Source organism: Rhipicephalus sanguineus, chromosome 2, assembly GCF_013339695.2.
Source record: "Rhipicephalus sanguineus isolate Rsan-2018 chromosome 2, BIME_Rsan_1.4, whole genome shotgun sequence".
Classification (NCBI taxonomy): domain Eukaryota; kingdom Metazoa; phylum Arthropoda; class Arachnida; order Ixodida; family Ixodidae; genus Rhipicephalus; species Rhipicephalus sanguineus.
Genome location: NC_051177.1, coordinates 23,339,111 through 23,356,199, shown reverse-complemented (window position 1 = coordinate 23,356,199; position 17,089 = coordinate 23,339,111). Strand labels below are relative to the sequence as shown.

General features: G+C 47.4%; 1 protein-coding gene across 6 annotated transcripts in view; it reads right to left on the bottom strand.

Annotated features, from left to right (window-relative positions):
• Positions 1-17,089, bottom strand: part of LOC119382527 (uncharacterized) — an 84,955-nt gene that overhangs the window by 26,115 nt on the left and 41,751 nt on the right. For 5 of the 6 annotated variants that reach the window (XM_037650260.2, XM_049412228.1, XM_049412232.1 and 2 more), the window contains 6 exons: positions 11,768-11,877; positions 10,620-10,806; positions 9,594-9,736; positions 2,265-2,480; positions 1,541-1,660; positions 172-290 (listed from right to left, as the gene is read on the bottom strand). In XM_037650260.2, coding sequence (XP_037506188.1) covers positions 172-290; positions 1,541-1,660; positions 2,265-2,480; positions 9,594-9,736; positions 10,620-10,806; positions 11,768-11,877 — 895 coding nt within the window. The remainder of the gene's footprint in view (positions 1-171; positions 291-1,540; positions 1,661-2,264; positions 2,481-9,593; positions 9,737-10,619; positions 10,807-11,767; positions 11,878-17,089) is intronic. The other variant, XM_049412229.1, reaches the window with a different exon arrangement.

Below are 17,089 nucleotides of genomic sequence, written 5' to 3'. Positions count from 1 at the left end.
GGATGTTAGTCATTTCTAGAGCTCGTATTCCTAGAGGTTTGTTCAAAAAACAATTCCTCGAAGGCAACGTTAAGGCCAGATGAAGTAGATTATCAATTACCGCTGCTAAACACGTTTACAGTGGCAACTTTCAACTTGGCTTGAATTACAACCATGAGGGAAAAAACCAACCTGCTGGTGGCTGATGCAAATGCTGGAGGGCAGTCCCTCGACTCACGCGGGGAAGCCCACATCTTTGTCCTAGATGAAGCTGCTGTTAGTATTGGGCCACTGGGATGAGATTGCTGGACCTGTGAAAGAGGCAATGGGTACGATCAAAAGTGAAACATGAATGGGATGGCCTACACAGCGATAAAAGAGACAACTATCATGTTTTAGGCTTGTGCGAATATTCGAGCACTTCGAATAATCGAACGAATACTACAGTATTCGAATTTGCTTTGATTCGAATTTAAGTTATTGGAAATTTCGAAGTATTCAAAATGAACGAATACGTGTATATAGTAGTCCGCACGTAACCCCCTTGAAAAGGTGGTTTCGCTGCAGTGGCGGGGTGCTATACCGTGAATACACCTTTCGAGGGAAAATCCGCACTACCGCGAAGTCCTACTTCAAGGTTAAATGAACATATTACCCTCACGTCGATTCATCGTTTTTAAAGTTTAAAAGCTTGTGATACTGGCTTATATGCTAAGTAAAGCAAATTTTAGAATGTAACATATTTTACAGGTTATCACTTGCATTGTACCAAAAGTCAAATTTTCTACTATTCAAAGTTGCTTCCACTTCCTTTGAACCAAAAAGAATGACATTTGTACATGCCTTGTTTCAAGTTTAAAAAATATTGTGCAGGTTAGTTGGGTCATGACAAATATGCTCATTTTCTTTATAATATGTGATATATACTATTCGAATTCGATTCAAAATTACTCGACCAAACCACTATTCGCTTTGAAATCACTTCGAACCTAAAATTTACTATTCGCACAAGCCTAATGTTAATGTGATGTCTTACATGACATGTTACTGACAAAAGCTCTAAGTGTCAAAGCTGCCCCCGCCACTGTGGTCTAGTGGTTATGGTGCTTGACTGCTAACACGAAGGGTTGCGAGATCGAATCCCGGCCGCTTCGATGGCATTTTCGATGGAGGTGAAAATGCTTGAGGCCCGTGTACTTAGATTTAGATGCACAATAAAGAACCCTAGGTGGTCGAAACTTCCGGAGCCCTCCACTACGGCGTCCCTCATAATCATATCATGGTTTTGGGACATTAAATCCCAACAATATATAAGTGCCAAAGCTGCACTTTGGTATACCTCCCCTGCGAATACCCTCGAGATAGAAGACCCCCATTGCTTATGCAGCCCGCTCACGAAAGAATTTAGCCATGGCAGTTTAACTTGCCAGCACAAAACGATAAGCACCAAGCCACTACAGTGGGTCCTTGAAAGTTGCACATGGTATTGCTACAACACCACCGAAAGTGTTTTTTTCTGTGAAGTTATTCATGCTAGTTAATGTCTCAAGAAATAACAAACCTGAAAATTGGCAGGTAGCTCATTGGTCTTTGGTACTGTGCCAGGATTTGACAGTAGATTTTGACGGGAGTAGCTTCTAAAGTTATCCCAAAAGTTGTTGGCACGACTACCTGGAACCACCTGTAAAATGTAGCATATAGAAGCAAAGCAGCATGTACTCCAATGCAGAACATGTGCGAAATACAACTAAAAGAATGTATCAAATGCACCCCATTTTCGGTTTTAACTAAGGAAACGAAGGCAATTAGTGCACATAAGATATTAGCACAAGTAAACAATATTTCAATGGAGCAGCACAACACAGAGCAAGATTTTGCAAATAAAAACATTCCACTGTGCTGGTGTTCTGAAAAGAACAAGATTTCACCGATAATAATTTATTGGCCATTGTATATCGTTCAATCACTATTAATACAATAAGCAGCAGTGTAGAATTTCAAATACATGGCAACATAAATGAAAACTGCTTTATGAGTGTATATGAAGACGCATTCAATGAATTTGTCTGTTTTCTTAGGAGGGTTTCAAGCTACACGTGCAAAACGTTGTCTCAAGCATTCCTGAGCACCATGAGCACGCTTTATTTGCTCACACAGAAAGATGGAGCAATTTGCAGAACAGTAGTCCAAGGTGCAACTAAAGAACCTCCAGAGCAATACAAAGATCCTCCAGAGGGAGGAGAAGTAGAAGGGCTGCCCATTGCTGACATCAGATGGGAACTGACCTGGTTGTTGAGTGTGGCTCCCGGAGGGGCCCCTCTGGCTTCAGCAGTTACCAGAGGACGATGCACCTGGGGACCAGCCGCATGAAGGGCAGCTGCGGCTGCTCCATGTGCCCAGATACCCGTGGAATCTGGTTCCGCCAGGAAGGGACCCCCTTGATCCAATGGCTGCAAGCTGGGCCCCCTCAGACCATCGTCTACGCTCGGTGAACAGCTCTGCTGCAGGAGTTCATCGAAGCACATGTGTACAGTGAGCATGAGGACTGGCATTGCAGCGTTGCCCGATACACGTAAAATGGCTGGCGATGGGTGCAATACACTGCCTCTACATACACTTCTCATGTATACTGGAAGTCATGTGCTTAAGCCAATTGCTTGATTGTTGCTCCAAGATTGCCATACAAGCAAGCATGGCCTCCGCAGGTGTCACTTGACACTTGAATGACACACCGTTGCTTGTACTATGTACAACATTAAGTAAAAATTATTAGTCATTTTCCCTGGTTGTAGTGCATGTCTGTAGCATATGTATATAAGTTCATCCTTCTCATTCCATGAATAAAGCATTGTAAATCAGCACTGTGTGTGCGTCGCTGTTCCTTGTCCCCGTCTTCTTTTGTGCTGTGTTCCCTCCAGAGCTTACTAATGTACATGTATATGTGCCTTCCACTGTACAACAAGTGCAACAAAACATGCATTACATATCGTCCTTAAAAGGGGCGCTGCAACAGTTTTCCCAAGTATTCATCAAATGGCTTCATTAAAGGAGTTTATTGCTTCACGAATTGACTGCTGCAAATATTTTTAGAATCTGTCAAGTACAAGCGGAGTTACAGGGATTTGTTGCATGCTTTAAGTGCTTTCTCCTTTCGTACCAGCGAGTGCACTGAAAGCTACACAGGGGGGGGGGGGATTACAAGGCGGCAAGAAGATGCGTCCCTTTGTCAGCGTGCTCATGACTTTGAGCACTTTCTTTTCTGTTTTTTTTTTCTTCGTACGCTCAGCTCACTTTCAGTGTGATTGCGAGCACGCACGTGGGCATGTGGCGGCATCCCGCTGTGGCTGCAGTAACTATGCAGCTCATGATGCTCAAATCAAGTCAATGGCAGTGGACACTGGGTTTATGGTGCCGTCATTTGGGTTTACGGCATCATCTGTCGAGAGAAGAGCGAGTGATTTCTAGCTGACTTTGTGCATTGACTGCAAATTCAAGGCCACGTGCTGCGCTATTCGCCTAGTGCGCCACCGATGGTGGCGCTGTGAACGGCACTCTGGTGATGCAAAGGCGGGGATTTGGCTTTTGTTGTCTGTTAGGCTCTGGCTAGAACAGCAGCACTTTCATTATAGTTCGCTTGTGTCATATGGCGTTCCTCGACTACTAGCTGTATTTTCTTCTAATGATAGTTCTTTAGATGGCTGCTAGCATTACAGAAAGTTAAGAAATGTTAACATTTAATGTGTCTTCTACATACCCACAGCCAGGATCATGCCCCCGAGTTCGTAGCATCACTCACTGGGCTGGATGGCGTTAAAATTACTTACGTGAAAGCGCGAACGTCCCGCCAATCGTATTAAAGAGAGCCTACGCTGCTTTGGAAGCAAAGTGCAATCAATAAAAGTTAGCGTTGTATAAACAGACTTGAGCTGAACGAAAATTAATACTCCACTCCCAGTTAGTCATGTGGACCAGTCTGTGTACACAAAGCTTTTGCTGGCAAAATAAAATTGATAACTTCATCGACCAGCGAGTTACTGTAAACAACTACAGTAGAAGCTCGTTATAACGAAGCGGAATATAACGAACTAATGGATATAACGAAGCAATCGTAATTCCCCTTGAAATTCCCATAGACGCCCATGTATTTAAAACCTCGTTTTAACGAAGCTAAAATTTCCTCACAATGGATATAACGAAACTTTTTTTTTTCCCCACCGAGCATTTACTGATCTTTTTGGTAGCCGGCAAGTCAATGTCTTATAGCGCGCGACGGTTTACGTCCCATCACGGATGCGGTAATTCAAAACTCGCGCCTCGCGCTCCCGAGGAGCCGCCTGCCAACACGCGCGAGGGTGCGCGTCTGCCTGCCTCCCCTTTCCACTGAAACTCGTGGACCCACCTGCGCACGTCACCCGGCCTCCGTTCTCCCGCGGAACTCATGGACCCGCCCGCTCTCCTGTTGCGCGCGTGGACGGCGACGCGGCCAACGCAACGCGGCGACTGCGGGCCTTGTTGTTGTTTGTCGTTCGCTGCGTGTGCATCAGAACAGCGTCTCTCTCGGTTCCCGCCGCTAGACAGGAGATGGACGACAGCAACGGCAAACGAAAGCGCAAAACGATTACAATCAAGCAGAAGGGGGCTATGTTGAAAGCCGTTAGTCCAGCGTCAAGAAGAAAAAAGTTGCCCAAGATTTCGGCGTAGCGTTGATCACGGTACCGCAAGCGTGTAATCGACTGAATTCGACTCTATATGAGCATGAAGCGCGAGACTACAATCGACCTCTACATGGCGATCGAGATGCTACAGGCTGCTTGGATGTCTGTAGCAGCAAGCACGATCGCCAACTGCTTCCGGCATGCCTCATCGATATCCGGCAAGATATCGGTGCTGCTGCCAATGAGGGTGCCGCGGGTGACCAAGACCTGGTGTCGTGGGACGCTCTCGACGCCGGAGTTGTGCCCGACTGCGACACCTTCTGCAAGTACATGTACGTCAGTGCCGATGCTGACGCGGTGACAGGGGTGGTGAATGACGACAGTGACGAATGTGTCGACGACAGCCGGAGTTGGCGAACCCGATGTTCCGACGTCCACGCAAGCGCTGGATGCGGCAGACCTGCTGCGCCGCTTCGTCGGCGCTCACGATGACGGCGAGGATGGACTCGACATAGCGGCAGCAGCCGAAAAAGCCGTCATCCGTCTGAGGAAGACACGGCAGAAGTCTATTAAGGACTTTTTTTTTGCTAAGTGAGCGGCCAGCTGGTGTGCCGAGGTTGGCGTGAATAAAGTAGTTCTTTGCTGTTCTTTCCTTTTCTTTTGCTAGCTTTTCTCCATGCGGCGGCCGTTTTTCGTTTGCGTGGCGGGCTGCTGTGGGATTTGGTGGCGAGTACATCCTCTCTTCCGTGCTAATTGTCGGTAGAAATGGATATTGGCTATAACGAACTACAGTAAAAGCTCGTTAATTCGACTCTCGTTAATTCGGAAAATCGGTTAATTCGGACACGTCATCTGGTCCCTGTAAATATACGCATCACTCTATGAGACTGGGCGCTCGTTATTTCGGACAGATTTGACCGCCAATCGGATAATTCGGCGACTTTCGGGCTGCTGGCGAGGCTCGAAAACGAAAAAAGAACAATTCGGAACAAAAGTGAAGCTCAAACGCAGCATCGCCATGGACATCAATTATCGACTTGGCTTGGATTGAGACTGGTTCAACGCCTTTTTTTCGCGTGTGGGTTTTGTTGCTTGGTCCCGTTGGGTTGGTGTGCTGCATCGTTGATCGCCGATTTATCGAGGAACGTTTCAGTACGGCTCCTTTAGCTTGATCGTTGCTGGTGCTTTTGTGCTGACTTCTCGTGCGACCGCACTCTCCGCCGATGGCAACGCCGGCGAAGCGGCCCAAGTATGAGGCCAAGGACTTCACCACCAAAGTAGAAATTTTGCGTGCTCTGAATAACGGGCTCTCCCGACAAGAAGTGATGAGTGATGAAAGGGGATCCTTCAATCGGCGGCAAGAAGCAAGGAACGAGTAACCGTACTTTTAATCCCCCAACGTGACGGGAACAGAGCGCTTGCCGCTTCTCGTTATCGGAAAGGTTCAAAAGCCACGCTGCTTTAAGAACATCAACAATCTTCCCGTGGATTACCGTGCCAACCGAAAAGCGTGGATGACGGGTGAAACTTTTGCGGTACTGCAGACATCATGCGAGTTGCTGAGCACCTTGAAGGGCTCAGAAAAATTGTGTCCGCGCGAATTTCTGCTCGAAAACAGACAAGCATCCGCGATTACTTTGTTAAGTAAAGGTATGTTGAAAAAACTCGTGCATTTATTGTGTTTATTTCGGCCATTCGATAATTCGGACATTCGGTTAATTCGGACATTTTTTCCGGTCCCTAGAAATCCGAATTAACGAGCTTTTACTGTAATGGTTACAACGAAGTAATTACGACTCCCCCTTCAACTTCGTTATAACGAGGTTTTACTGTAGTGTAGATTGGGCGAGTTGGATGCACATTAAAACTTGTTACACATACTATCAGCTCTGAATTAAATGGCAGCAGTGGTGCGTGTGGTACAGTTCACACCTTTATGGTTAGAGATATGCTCATGCGGTTTGCTGCTAGTGAGCCACATTCATGCTTTCGATCACGCAGTGCTGCCTAATAGGGTGTGCGGGCCTGTCAATGGTGATGACAGGATGGCACACGCTATACAGTTCCTAATGCTTGGGAAATGCACTCCACTGTTTGTGTTTCATTTGAAACTGATTGTAAAGCTTGGTAAATAGCAGAAAAAATCAGCAAATGTGTCCAGGAAGAGGAGAAAGACAGCTCTTTCCCACCATTCTCTTGGCCCCTTTGGCTGGTTGTTGTTATTCTTTCCCCCGCTGTAACAAGATTGAATATTTTAAGGTGAATGCATTAGATTTCTCATAAGACGCGAAAATTGACTGTCGGCGTTCCACGTCGGCAGCATCAACACGAGTGATGCAAAAAAACATCATATGATGACGTCACCTTATGACGTCATCATGACATCACGGACCGCCAAAACTTGTGACGCCATAACGCCACGTCACATGATGACGTCATCACATGACATCGTCGCTTTGAATTGCCTCTGTGATCGGCCCATTTTGCAATGCCCCTGTGATCGGCCCACCGATCACAGAGGCATTGCAAAACCAGGTGATGTGTAGAAGGCTTGCAATGCCTTCGATCCTTGAGTCACTGCAAAATAACGTTATGTCCAGAAAGCATTCGGAGGGGGGCACGGAAGGAACAATACATCGACTGAAGAAAAAGAAGAAGATGGCTTTTGCCTTCGAGCCATCTTAGGAAAATGCATAAGGGACCCTGTGAATGATTTTAGTACAGCGATCGCACCACGCCCTATCAGGAGTCTACTGATGAGAGTGATTTAGACTATTTTATTGCAAATACATCTTATTACAACTTTCCGATGCGAAAGCTTTGTATTTATCTACATTAGTATGGTTGTACTAATTCTTTTCAGCATACTTTCAGACGACTATAAACGAGCCAGAAAATGTTGATCTATTAACATAGGGATTAAAACATGCTGCATAAAAAAAAACTCCGCACAACCTACCAATATTTCATATAACCTTCGTGCATCCCCTTTTGACTCGTGCTCTCAACCTTTTTATTTCTTGTTTAAATTTAGAGTACTTACGATGTGCTTACCCAACAGCTGCTGAAAACTTGGATTTAATCAAAGGTTGTTGCCTGTAACGACCATTTAATTTATGTGAATGACATCACACGTCGTTTCTCATGCGCTTAAAACTCAGAACAAAGGAACTGAACCAAAGGAGCAGGCTTGGCAACCGAACATGCGCAGCTAGGGTTGCCACCTTTTGCCGAAAAAAAAACCGGCCCTTCGGGGGGGGGGGGGGGGGGGGGGGGGGAAGAGGGTTAACAGGAGATTAAAATAATTTTGAACAATAGACGCTATGTCAATTCTTCGGCATGCAGTGCCATTTAATGTAACATTGCTTTCATTGAGCCAAATAAACCCAATGCACAAACAAAAGCAGCACACTCAGCTAAACAACTAGCTTAATTGCTGACGTAAAAGTACCCGTGATTGGAATGACGCTTCGCTTATTAGTCTGAACGTGCTGCATTGAAAAGGAACCACAATGCTTCGTCCATAAAAAAAGCTCTTCTTTACGTCTGAATCCAACAGGCCAGTGGCATTATAGACACAGAGGAACGTTAAAATGTACATAGCCACAAAAATGTCGGATATTCATGTACCATACACGCGCAATAATATGCTCTATTCCAATTATCGCTAGACTTGAAGGGATCCCAGAAAGTGGTTGACTAATAGCGTAAGAGTTTTGGTGATTGACGATAAATATTTACCGTCGTAGTTGTTGAACTACGCGGTCGGGGACTGACCGCCGGTCAGTCCCCGACCGCGCAGGTGGAATTCCTCAGTCAACACGTGCGGTCAACACGGAGAAGAGTCAAAAAAAAAAAAAAAAAAGAAGAAGAAAAAAAAAACTCTGGATACGATGACCAAAAAACCGGCCAATGACGGCCGGTCTTAGGTGCGGACCGGCGACCGGCCCCTTGTCTAAAAAACCGGCCCGGCCGGTCCAAAACCGGGCAGGTGGCAACCCTATGCGCAGCACGCGGTGTATATATATTGCACTTTAACGCAGACACGGAGCCAAAGCCTGAACGCTGAAGTCAGTGATCAAAAACGGGCCCGGAAAGTCATTTTGAGTGCACCATGGCCATAAAACAGTCGTGAAAAGAAATTGTCACCATACATGCAGATGTGCACATTGATAGCTAGCAGACGACACCAGGAGCAATCGATACTGGACATGGCAGCAATTCCGCTCGATTTTGCTGGGCATTTTGCTTGAACATTCAGTCCAAATTGCTTATCAACTTGCCCACTAATGTTTCAATAACTCAAGCAGGAGAAACTGGCTGGCAGCGTTGAGCAGCCTTCACATAGCGAGTGCGCGCGAAGAGCGGCACCCGAGTCCTCTCTCTGACGTCACATGTGAGAGGGTGCCACTCAAAAATCTCGAGGTGACTAATGTTTGGCTCACGTGTCGTGTTCTCAGTAGCTTTAACTACTGATCGGCAGCGTTTTCTGACCATGCTGAAAAAGTGTTGCAGGGCCCCTTTAAGTCATGGTGTACACCATAATGTACAAAACTTGTGTTTGCATGTTGCTTTCAGCAGTGTACTCAGTATACAAAGGATACAAAGAGTATGTATTACATTAACTGAAGCTACCACTATCTTTAGCAGGATGCTTCAAGAGCCCTGTTCTGTCAGTAATGATGAAAGAATAGTTGTTCCTTCCTCATATTCCTTCCTACTGATAATTAGGTGACCCAAAATGTAACATGACTGAGTTCACACCACATTCAAGTGCTTTGCAAATGTGAGGCCTCACTAAAAGACGTATAAGGATCACCGTGCTATCTTAGACTTTTCCAAAAGGAGTCAGTGGCACCTTGTTATAATAGTCTGTAAATATGACACATTCATTGACAGTGATTTGTGGAGTCATTTGTGACTGCAGAAAATATGGGCACCATCAACGAATTAGCTAACCTGGTGGGTGGCTTGCTGTAACTGGCTGATCTCCATCTGCTGGATGCTCAAGAGTTGGTAGCAGTGGATGATGCTGAGAAGCAGTTGCTGCTGAATTGCATAGTGGTGGAGGACATCTGTGTTTGGAGCTCGAAATTGGGGACCTGAAATGTACAATTGTGGTTCCTTACCACACTACAACATGCATTGTGAACGTGTGGCAAAAACAAAAAAAGCGATATAGAACAACAACAAAAGATGCACTCCTAGTCGTTTTTTTAAATTTTTTTATAGGTTAATCTTTTCTTCCTGTACAACAAATTTTTCTCATGTCATCTCAGTCTTATGCATTTGATGAGAATGCATATTAAAACCCTTCCTGGAGACACGATTCTTGGAGGAATCGTAAATCTTCTCAATTAATATTCTAAATTTAAAAAATAAACACGAAAACCAACTAATTTTGAAACTGGACTAACAGAAAATCAAATTCCACGTTTTGCTGACTTGGTGCTGCAGATAACCTGATTCTTCCTGACAGTGTTTTGATAATGTCCATGGATTGCATAATGTTATATTTAGGCCTCTGCGCTTTATTTTTGAAGCCTGAACTGTACATGTACAGTGCCCTCCACCCTTACGGTGAACACGGCTCAGCGTGGCCGCGCTCTGCGGAGCGCCAGAGCATATAGCGCGGCCGCGCATCGAAATGAAACGGCGCAGGCGCACGGGAATGCGCTGCACTTGCTGTACTACAGCGAAGCAATCGCGGGTATGCCAGCACCAGCCAGCACTGCAGCAGACGATGCGATGTAGTCACTCCTGTGGGTTCTTGTGCGCCTGCGCCACTGCGCTTTGATGTGTGGCCGTGCTGGATGCACTGGCGCTCAGCAGACTGTGGCCATGCTGGGCCGTGTTCACCCTAAGAGTGGACAGCACTGTATATATGTATATACTATCAATATTTTTTCCCCCTCAAGTGTTGTAATTTGGATGCAGAATATTGCAAATGCTTGAGGAGGGATGTACTCCAGCTTCTGGCTTCACCTGGGGACATGGCAGCAGCAGAGGTGCCAAACGCTTGTTGCTCTTGCAAAATTGACTGGTACATGGCATTGGTGTGTTCCAGCTGCTGCAAAAGGTGTTGTGAGAGCTGGTGCCATCCTGGAACCATAGAGAGTCCTGGCACTCCCGGCATGGACTGGAGACATTCAACTTCAGGAGGTGCCTGTGACTGTAATAAGGGGAGGGAAAAATTTTCAGACCCACAAAAAGACGAAATTGCTTTGCTCTAACTGATACCATGTTGAAACCTACATTTTCAATTTTGTTATAAGCAGGTGCATCAACTACTGAAACAAGTCAAGACCAACCACATTTTAGGGTTGCTTTTTTTACATCCAATAATTTGTAATTCATATTGCTTATGAATGTCTTGCAAAAGTCCTATGCACAAATTATCGATGTATAACAGAGTGTTCTACATCAGACATCAGTTTCATCTGCTTCAGAAGTCTCAACAAGTGCAGCTTACAAAATTAAGATACATCTTTTTAATTTGTGACAGAGGGAGTACGAATTGTAATATTTTGATTTTGCATTTTTCAGATAGCTTTCTAGAAATTGATGGTCTAAGTAAAAAATCTGTTAATAAGCAGGCCACTGACCAATGTCAAAACAAAATAAAATGACGTTTCGGGATTCGTACCGATCCCTTATTCACAATGGCATGACAGCTAAGCAACAGGTTCTTGAAGAAGAAGTTGCTGCTGCTGGTTAGCCATCATTCCATTGTGAGCAAGGGATCCGTACGGATCACGAAACGTCGTTTTATCTTGTTTTGACATTGGTCAGTGACCTGCTTATTAACAATGCCTTTACCTGACCAGACGGAATTCCATCGAACTCTCGACTAAGTAAAAAAAATTGACTAGCTGTAGAATTGAGCTTTTACCCCTGTATGAAACAAACCTAATAAAAAATCAGCGCTGTAGTTTGCCGAGAAGAAAGATTTCTCACTGCTGATGTATTTAGTTAGCAGCTTCTACCAAGTTCATTCCAAAATCTAAATACATCAGCACACTCTCCTCACCAAGGTGGGAGACGGGGGCAGCTGCACTATGAAGTTTTTCTTGCGGTGCTAACAAAGAGGATCTGAAAAGCAGAGACGAAGCAAGAAAAAAAGCTGCGCTCACCGGATCGCCCTGAGCACCAGATGAATGTTGGCGTTGTAAGGGTGTACCGATGACGCCAGCAGTACCGTGCCAAAGGCCCCACTGACTGCTCCCACTACACGTACCATTAACTGCAACAAAAGTAACAATGAAGGGGAGCATCTTTATACAACGCAGATAAGTGGTACAACTAACAATGATTATGCCTAGTAAAAATGACTATGGTACATTGATAATAGTGCAACCTGTCTTGAGAAAAAAAAACTGAGAGACACAGACAAGAAACCAGGCGGGATATATACCGTATATATTGCCACGCCCACTTCTTGTCTTGTTTTGGTGTATTCGGGTTTGACCGGCAGGGACGGTTATCAACACTCGACGCTGTCCGCGAAGCAGTGTTCGAGAAGCTTGGCGATTTTAGTAGATTGTTTTGTTAAGATTGCGCCCCGCACACGAATGTGCCAGGCTTTGTCTAGAGATAATGCCGCCACCAGCGATATTGCTGGAAAGTTCGATAGCGCCTGTATAAAAGCCGACGCGCTTGACCGTTTGTCAGTTGATCGACGGTCGACGCTCTGTACGCCGCTATCAGTGTATTGCTGTAGTTTGACTTTCAGTTTCTCGGCCACAAGTTCGGCCAAATAAACAGTTTCATCTCGGACGTGCTGACTGTTGCCTTCGTCGACGTCACGACCACGTGACAATATGCTCACGTATCGTGTAATGGCCACACCCATGTAACAGCCACATCCAGAAATTAGCCACACCTTTAATTTTTGAGAATGCTAGTAGTGTTAACCATTGTGTGGTGTGAGAATCGAAACGTCTCTCCCAGTGCAAGCAAGTACTGCACTTCAATAAAAGCAAGTAGCATTGAAAACATGTACAGCAAAAAAAATGTGTCTTTTTCTCTGTGTAATTGCCACACCCACGATTTCCCCCCCAGATCTCAGAAAAAACCTGCGGCCATTACACGAGTATATAAGGTAAATCAGTCTACTGTGTGGTAAAAGGATTGAGAAATCCACAAAAAGTAAACTCAAGGTTATCAATTCTAACAACGTGTCATGTTCGTTTCGTTAGGCCTCACTCCCCGAATCCCACGCCACTCTCGTCCAACCACAACACCGTCCGCGCACACACTGCTCGCACACAGGCCGGATGTCCCCTGTTGCCACCACGCCCAGGGGGCGCCACATACCCCCATCACTACTAATGGATGTCCTCACAGCCCGTCCCCCCCTTGAAGCGTGAAGCTCCCCGCTGACCATGGAGGATGGTATTTGACGAGCTGGTCGGCATGGGCCTCGCCACAAGCTCTCCCATTCTGTGGGTGGACGAGCTTGAAAGTGTTTGGACCAATACGTCTGCAGATGCGGAATGGACCATTTCGCCTTGGTGCCAGCTTCGATGAGATGCCTCTTGCAGCGTCACTGAGTATGTGGGTTTCTCGCAGGACAAGGTCGCCTTCCTCCAATGTCGTGGCTCGGCGTCGCTGGTCGTAGTGCTGCTTCTGGGCACGCCAAGCATGTTGCTGATGCTGCCGTGCAGCATTCATGACCTCTGCCAAATGGGACTGAAGTTCTACTGCGAATGCGTGAGAAGATGATACCGCAGGCTCAGCGTCTTGCTTGTCTTCGGTGGGTTGCCAGAGTGTTCGGAGTTCACGGCCATAGCAGAGGAGGGCTGGGGTGTATCCAGTAGCAGCACTTACAGCAGTTCGCATTGCAAAAGCAATCACGGGAATGTGTTGGTCCCAGTTTTTGTGCTCATTGCAGTATGCACGAATGCACTGCTTCACGGTGCCATTGTGCCGCTCGACCATCTGTCCGGCTGGCCTGTAAGGCACCGTGTGGCGCTCCGAGATGCTCCATCGCCTAAGCAGGTTCTTCCATAATTTACTAACAAAGGGCTTCCCATTATCGCTAGAAATAGCAGTAGGTACCCCGTGTCTGCAGATGAACTCTTCCACACGGCTGGCTATCTGCTGTGTTGTTGCTGCACGAAGAGGGAAGAGCTCAATGAATTTGGTGAATTTGTCAACAATGACCAGCAAGTGCTTGTGCCCCCGAGGGCTGGTAGGTAACGGCCCCATTAAGTCAATACTAAGTTCTTCCATTGGTGCTGCAGGCCATTGGCTTGCCATAAATCCTTGGGGTTTGCAACGCTGTGCTTTCGTCCTTTGACAGACTGAGCAACTGCGGACATACTTCGATGTGTCATTGTTCATGCCCAACCACACAAACTTGTCTCTGATGCACCGCAGTGTCTTGTAGAATCCTGCATGGGCACTTGTCGGGTGGTCATGGGCCATCTGCAGGACCAAGGGGCGAAGGTGAGTAGGCAACCAGGCTACTGTGCGGTCGCCGCGACATTGCACCAAAAGTCCTGATGGCTCTAGATGAGACGTGGATGCCAGATCCTCCAGACGACGGGTTTCGGCAGTGCCTTTGTGCAGGCACTCTCCCTGGATAGTTCTCGTTATGTCACACAAAAGAGCATCACGTTGTTGTTCCTGTGCTAGTTTTTTCGCACAGTTTATCACACTGAGGTCCTCAATGGTGGTTGGCAGGCAGGTTTCAAACATGACAGAGCCTTCGTCAGTGTCCAAGTTAAGTGGCAAAAGTCTCTCAGGCAGGCTTTCAGCTGCTGTCTTGGAGTTTGGCTGAACAGGTGCCCGGCTTAGGGCATCAGCAGGAATGTTGGCCTTCCCCCGACGGTGCTTAATTTTGCACTGAAACCCTTGAAGGCGTAGCACCCAGCGCCGCACACGAGGAGATGCCTGCTCAGTGGTGAACATCCAAGCCAATGATGCATGATCACAGTGCACTTCGAATTCTGTGAATTCCAAATAAGATCGGAATTTCTCTACAGCCCATACGACGGCCAAACACTCCCACTCCTGGACTGTGTAATTATGCTCCGCATCCGACAAGCCTCTGCTGATGAATGAAATTGGCTTCAAAATGTTATCCCGACGTTGCAGCAGCACTGCGGCGATACCAACACTGCTGGCATCTGTTTCAACTACAAATGGTGCATTGAGGTCTGGCAAGCTCAGAACTGCATCTGTTGCCAGCCTTGCTCGGAGAGTCGCAAATGACTGTTCTTCAATGCTCGTCCACTGCCATTTCTGTTGAGTCTTGAGCAAGTTGGTTAAGGGCTTAGCAGTGAGGGAAAATTGTGGAATAAAGTTCCTGTAATATTCAGCTAAGCCCAGAAATGCCTGCAGTTGCTTCATGTTGGATGGCCGTGGGTACTCTGCCACTGCACGCACCTTCTCTGGGTCTGGTCGGCACTCTCCTGGAGATACAACGTGACCAAGGAAGGTAAGGGATTGAGTGCATTGTTGTACTTTGGTTGGATTAATTGTAAGCCCTGCATTCTTGATGCGTTCAAGGACTTCACGGACGTGTACCAGGTGTTGTTCTATTGTTGGAGAGTACACCAAGACATCATCAAGGAACGCCATGGCAAATTTGTGGTTTATGCCCTCAAGAACCCTGTCCATTAAAGCTTGGAATGTGGCCGGGCCTCCAGCCACACCAAACGGCATCCTTGTGAATTCGAAGGTGCCCCTATGACATATGAATGCAGTCTTCTCAACATCTTGTTCCCGCAGTGGAATTTGGAAGAACCCTTGGGAGAGGTCAAAGCTTGTAAACCATTGTGCATTACCTAGCTGAGCCAGGAGCCAATCAGTGCGAGGCATTGGGTACACTGGTACCCTTGTGCAGGAATTCAAGCGTCTGTAGTCGACAGCCACCCGGTAGCCTCCGGATTTCTTTCCCACCAGGACTGGTGCACTTGTCCAGCTGCTTATGCTTCGCCTGATTAGGCCTGCTTCTAGCATCTCGTCCAAGCAAGCATCCATGATGCATTGTTTTTTTGGATTGACTGGGCGCAGTTTTGTGCGCACTGGTGTGCTGTCACCTGTGTCGATAGAGTGCTCAATGAGTGTTGTACAACCAGGCAACTTTGTGAAGAGTGCCTCATATTCTCCCAGCAGGACCCTGAACTCACTCATCACTTCTGCTTGCTGTCCTGAGCCACTAATGGTGTTGCATGCCACAACGTCTGGCTGTTGCTCAAACAAGTTTCCGAGGCAATTGGCATCATCCACTGGATCTGGGGCAACCTTTCTCTCTGGTTTGGCAAATGGAACAACAAGCTGTGGCTCCATACCTATAGTCCACCCGCCCAAAGCTATGTGCAAGGATATGCCAGTGGCTGTAAGGAAGTCCCTTCCGAGCACAACATCCTGGCACAGGTCAGGCAGACAAATAAATTTTTGAACCCGGGAGCCGCCATCCCACTCTATTTTGCATTTTGTAGCCTCGGAGCTCTGGGACCAACCTGATGCCAAGCGGAGTGTTCGAGTTTCGCGTTTCCTTTTTCCCCCCGAAGAGCATGCCTCACTGGTGGCTAGTGGACCAAGGAGACTCACGCTGGACCCAGTGTCGAGCAATGCACGAAACGTTGTACTGCCGATTCGAACATCCAAGAGCGGCTCCTTCCCTCCTCCGGCTGCAGATGCAACTTGCATAATAAAATTGCAGTAGGAACCCGCCGAACCGGTGCCTACTGGCGCCCGTTTCCCGAGCACTGAGCCTGGAAGTGCCCTGGACAGCCGCACTGGAAGCAAACGGCGTTGTCTTGGCGCGGTCTACTCGCACAGTTGCGTGCAATGTGGCCGACGCCGCCACATCGTCGGCAAACAACTTGGCTCGGGGCCAGCTGAGGTCGACGCCCCGCTGGTGGTCGGTACGTTGGTGCGCCGACAGATTGGGCCTGAATTATGGGCCACTGGTCCCGGTGGTATGACGGTTGCACTGCTGCGGGGTGGAGGGGCCACGCGCACCCAGGTGTCCAACCGGCATTCGGCGCGGAGACGACTGCTGCGGAGTGCTGGGGCACTGCCATTGCGTCAGGCATGCCATGCGCCGAATATGCCAAGTCGCGCGCGACCTGATTTGTTTTGGGTGGCGGAGGCCGATATTGTAGCCGGCGCCGCACTCGCTCCATCAGGCCATCGGCCGCATCCGCCAGGGCCTTCAAGCTTGAGAAGGTGGACCCCGCTACCAAGTCTTGCAGCTGGGGGTGCATTTGGCGCAGCACTCTGTCGACCTTGACGTCGTCGGCAACCTCCTCTCCGATTCGGTCGTAGAACTCGGAAATAACATAAATAAATTCTTTCAAGTTCTCCTCCGGGTGCTGAGTGCGTGCCTCCAACTCTTCCTTCAGGCGCTTCTTTTCGTCGGCCGACGCGAATTCCCGTCGGAAAGCGGTGACAAAGGCATCCCACGTAGCGAAGGGACCCGCGAAACGATGCCACAATTT